This window comes from Echinops telfairi, unplaced genomic scaffold, assembly GCF_000313985.2.
Source record: "Echinops telfairi isolate 266 unplaced genomic scaffold, ASM31398v2 ScPeMD7_18;HRSCAF=68, whole genome shotgun sequence".
NCBI classification, from domain to species: domain Eukaryota; kingdom Metazoa; phylum Chordata; class Mammalia; order Afrosoricida; family Tenrecidae; genus Echinops; species Echinops telfairi.
The window spans coordinates 85,056,478-85,061,581 of record NW_022103915.1 but is presented as its reverse complement, the minus strand read 5'-3'; the positions used below and the strand labels follow the sequence as shown (position 1 = coordinate 85,061,581).

The 5,104-nt window shown below is 44.9% G+C and overlaps 1 protein-coding gene across 1 annotated transcript in view; it reads right to left on the bottom strand.

Annotated features, from left to right (window-relative positions):
• DAD1 (defender against cell death 1) overlaps positions 1 to 3,071 on the bottom strand; it is a 26,048-nt gene extending 22,977 nt beyond the window's left edge. Inside the window, exon 1 of the mRNA XM_004698462.3 lies at positions 2,821 to 3,071. Within this exon, the coding sequence (XP_004698519.1) occupies positions 2,821 to 3,031 (211 nt within the window). The 5' untranslated portion in view covers positions 3,032 to 3,071. The remainder of the gene's footprint in view (positions 1 to 2,820) is intronic.
• Between the last annotated feature and the right edge of the window lie 2,033 nt (positions 3,072 to 5,104).

The following is a 5,104-nucleotide window of genomic DNA, read 5'->3' as shown; positions in this document are numbered from 1 at the left end:
GGAGGGTGGGGTGGAAAGGGGGAACCGATTACAAGGTTCTACATATAACCTCTTCCCTGGGGGACAGACAGCAGAGGCGTGGGTAAGGGGAGAAGTCAGACAGTGCAAGATGTGATAAAATAATGATTTATAAATTATCATGGGTTCATGAGAGGTGGGGAGAAAGGGGAGCGGGTAAAGAGGGGGGAAAATGAGGAGCTGATACCATGGGCTTAGGTGGAGAGCAGATGTTTTGAGAATGATAAGGGCAATGAATGTACAAGTAAGTGTGCTTTACACAACTGATGTATGTATGGATTGTGATAAACGTTGTATGAGCCCCTAATAAAATGATTGTTTTTAAAGTGCATGAATATATGCACAAGGATGTATCCCCAGCAGCATTGCTGTAAATGCAAAAGTAAAAAGAACCTCATAACGAACATTATGCAAGCATTCATCAATTGTAAAGTAAAAATAATTGTTATATAGCTATACCGTGGACTATTAGACAGCAATGAAAATAAGCAAGTTACTGCTATGAAGTGTTACTAACAATGCTGACAAGACCCAAAAGAATATAAACAGTATGGGCCCCCTGTGTGAAAATCTAAATCAGACAAAAATAAGCAATACTGATCAAAATTTAAAAGCAAAACAATTATTTTTGTTAAGTAAAGAAGGCTGATCAAATTAGAAAGGCTGTCGACCCTAGAAAGTTACGCTAAAAAGGAGCAGATGGCTTCCTCTAGAGCAGCGGTTCTCAACCTGTGGGTCGTGACCCCTTTGGGAGAAAGATGAGGCTTTTTACTCCTGTAAGGAGTCAGTCGCAGAAACCCCACAGGGGCAATATTTACCTTGTCCTACAGGGCCACTGTGAGTTGTCATCCAACTCACTGGCAGTAAGTTTAGGTTGAGGTTTTTGTTGTTGTTTTGTATTTCAATAATCCCATATTGATCCCACTATTAACACATGTGCTCTACCACTAGGCATTCTCTTCGATGATAATCAATCTAGTTCTCACTGGGGAATAGGGAAGGGAGCCAGCCAATTCCATTTTCACCACAACAGTCTGAAAACCAGGCTGCTTAAAATCTTTCTGGCTTATTCATACTCATCTAGGACTTTAGTCCATGCCCTCCCCCAACAAACCATATTCTTTTAAGGGAATTCAAGAGTCCTTAACCCCAATGGCTTGTGAACCCAGATGATTTCAATACAAAGATTTCTTGTAAATAAATAAATGCAGGTCCTTTCTTGGATAAAGTGTATCTGATAAGAGTAATTTATGGACTCAAAACGCCAGTATACTGCCACAGAAAATCACATCTTGGTCATCTAGGCAAAAGTAAAAGAAAAGTTTACACATCCATCAGAAGACTAACTCTACAGTTCTACACAAGGCTAGCACACAAATCATTAAGTCCTTCTTAAAAAAAATAATAATAATACAACCAGCTAACCAAACTAGCTGACATCAAGTTAATTCCAGTTCATGGCAACTCCACGTTTCAGAATTGAACTATATTCTATAGGGTCATGACTGACTTTTTCTGAAAGACTGCCAGGCTTACTCAGTGGGTTTTAAGACATAATCACTTGAGTCCCACAAGGACCATTAAGTCCTTAAGCCCAATTTAAGTTCTGAGAGAAAAAAGGAAGCATCTGGGGAGTGAGTTTGAACTAGCAATTTGAAGTAGTAAAAAGCAAGTCGACAGCTCTGTAACTTTTAAGTATCACTGCCATGAAGTGTCTAGACAATTCTTAACACTATTTCGTATGTCCGTACTCCAAGTGGAGCCCTGGTGGAGCCCTGGGTAACCACTGGGCTGATCACCAAAAGAATCCCACCCCTACCCGCTGCTCCGTGAGAGAGAGATGAGACTGTCTGCCTCTATGAAGACTCACTGCGGCCAAGGGCCCTTTATAAAGTTCCACAACATCCCATAGGATCACCATCAATTTGAGTCAACTTCAAGCAGTGGGCTGGGTTTTGGTGTCACAACTAGACTGTCAACTTTTGGTGCAGGTCCATGTATACCACAATACCTTGTTCTAGAAGCAAATTCAATTGATGACCTGGTAAAGGGAGGGAGGGGGGCGCGGAGGTTACATACAAAACATACGTTCTGGCATGTTTTCAAGTCAAGAAGCAGTGACTAACAACTTCCCTGGGCTAAGTTTGGACTCGGAATTCATCGAATGACTTTTATGCTGGGTCAGATTTTGGCAAAAATGCATGGGGATGGTCAGTTCTCATTAACTTTGATTAAAAGGAAATCAAATTCTGGAAATCAAAAGGAAGAATAACTTCGAGAACTGCCTGACTAAAAATTGAGTTCAAGATACTGCAACAACTTTATCCACAGGAAAATAAGGAGGAATCGTTCAAAGCCAAAGTCAAGTATGGGAAGGCTCACCAATAGAAAGCATTCCTCACAGTATACAGTATTCACTGAAACTTTTCACTGGTTGTTAGTAGTTATTGCTCCAAGGTTAGTGATGCTCTAAAATGTGACCGAGGAAAGGTTTTACTTTAAAAACCTATCAACCTTGAAGAAGTTTGAAGGGTGATTTGGAATGGGGTCAATCTGATGTGGGACAGATCACTGGCATGAGGTGGTTTCCTTAGACATTTAAACCCAGCTCCTAAGGAGTTGCGTGGCAGGGGACATCCAATTTTTCTGAGCCCCAACTGACCATTCACCAAGAGAACAGGGCAGGGTCTTCTCTAAACGGGGAGGTGACCTGACATATGAAATGGCGAAGTGTGTGGTGAGAATACAAGGCAACGCACCACAGGAACACATGATTAGGGCGAATACTAACAGAACCATTACCCGCCAGGATGAAGCTCCCCACACACGAGATGAAGCCCGAGAGGAAGGAGTTGAAGGGGAAAGTGCCCACGAGGAGACAATAACCGAACTGCAGCGCCCCCGTCAGCAGTATATACAGGAGGTACGCGTCCAGCAGCTTCAGGCGCTGAGGCGTGGAGCTCAAGTACTCCTCTAAGAACCGCGAGATCACCGACACCACCGACGCCGACATGACCGCTCGCTCCCTTCTCCGCTCCGCGCTCAAGGAAGTCCCGGCGGAGCCGACGGCCGAGCCGGATGTACCGTTTGCGCCTGCGCACGGCTACGGCCCCGCCCCGCCCTCCGCCGGAGGCCAATGCCGCGCAGGCGTAGAAGCAGACCTGGGCGCGTCGTCACCACGGCGCAAGCGCAGAGGGCAGCGCAGGGCCGCAAACTGCACCTCAAAAGAGTTCGTGCGACTGCGCAATAGGTCAGTCACAGGCTGGAGACGTGTACTTGCTCTTCTTTCCGCTGTCTACTTGGTGACGCCCGCAGTTGCCCTGGCAACGAAGTACTGCCGTAGGAAGAGTTGGGAGAGGTTTTTTGGGGGGGTTTTCCACAGACGAACGTGGCTGCCCGGAAGTTCCGACTCTCTTTGGACCACCCACCTTGTGAAAGATTAACTGGAGCAGCTTGGAAGCAGTGGCTGGCGCTCCGGCATTTGGTACTGGCCCTAATCATGGTTGGGGCGTTCACTGTGGATGCCCGTCCCGGATCCTTGCAGAAAACCTAGTTCCCTCGCTACTGGGGACTGCTGTGTAGACACCAGTTTAGACTTGGTTAGGCGGGAGATGGGGCATTCTAGGTTGGTTCCGCGTCCTGAAATGGACCACGCGTCTGGACCTAGCTGCACCTGGGGGCGTGGTAGGTCCCGGGTATTCATTCAACATTTATTTAGCGCCTCCTCGGTTCCTGGCGTTGTGCAAAGTTACAGGGCTGTCCTATCCTCACCATTTTCAAAAAGCCTGTGACCAAATTATTACTATAGTTCCTAGACGTAGAGTATATGGTTAAGTTTAGCCGCTCTCTGCCTTCCAGCTGGCGGCTTTGACCTACCCTGTTTCCCCGAAAGTAAGACATCCCCCGAAAATAAGACCTACTTACAGTTTTGCCTCTCGCTGAAATATAAGGCATCCCCCCCGAAAATAAGGCCCCCGGATGCTACCGTAACTCTGGACTCTGGACCGTAGCAGCGGGTGTCGCCGCAGCTCACTGTTGGCAGCAGTGCAGCCAGAGCAGACAGGAAGTGCGAGGTCTCTTAATAAGATACTAAATATACAGTATTCTTCTTCATGGAAAAATAAGACATCCCCTGAAAATAAGACCTAGTGCATCTTTGGGAGCAAAAATTAATATAAGACACTGTCTTGTTTTCGGGGAAACAGGGTAGTATAATATTCTAAGATGTCAGCACCCGAAAGAGCACACCTGGTCTACACCCAGCAACTGCCAGAAGGTCGCTTCTGACTCACACACAGCCACTCTTTGGACAGAGCAGTAGTCCACCGGGTTTCTGAGGATGTAAATCTTCGGGGAAGCACACTGCCTCATCTCTCTCACCTAGGTCTAGCACGTTGAAACGGAGGATGTTTCTATTAGGAACCCAACTTTTAACCTGCTGTGCCCCACGGCTCCCTACCACTATGACCTCCCATTTTTGTTTTCAGAGGAAAAATGAGGTTTGGGTGTTTGGTTTGGTTTTGGACAAGTGAGATTAATTATTTTTAGGATTGTAACTTCTTTATTTTTAATGTACTTAATGCTTGTCTATATCAAAAAATTTGGAAGGCAGCTACCTGGCCAATCAACCGTAAAAGAGTCATATTTTTACCCATTAGACGGAAAAGTGACCCAACTTCAGGTGGAAATTATCAAACAATATTAGTATCATATACAAAGAAAATGTTGCTGAAGATAATTCAAAAATGGTTGAAGTAATACATCAACAGGAAGTCGGCAGAAATTTAAGGCAGATTCAAGACGACATAGCATGGAGAAACTCATTGATGATGACAGATCGTGGCTGAAAGCAGAGAACACCAAAAAATGTTTATTTGTGTTTTATGGATTATGCAAAGGCATTCAACTAGGTGGATCATAACAAACTATGGTAAACATTGCAAAGAATGGGAATTCCATACACTTGTGCTCACATGCAACCTGTACACAGAACAAGAGGCAGTTGTTCAAAGAGAAGAAGAAAATATTGTATGTTTTAAAATCAGCAAAGGTATGTGTCAAGATTATATCCTTTCCCCAAATTTAT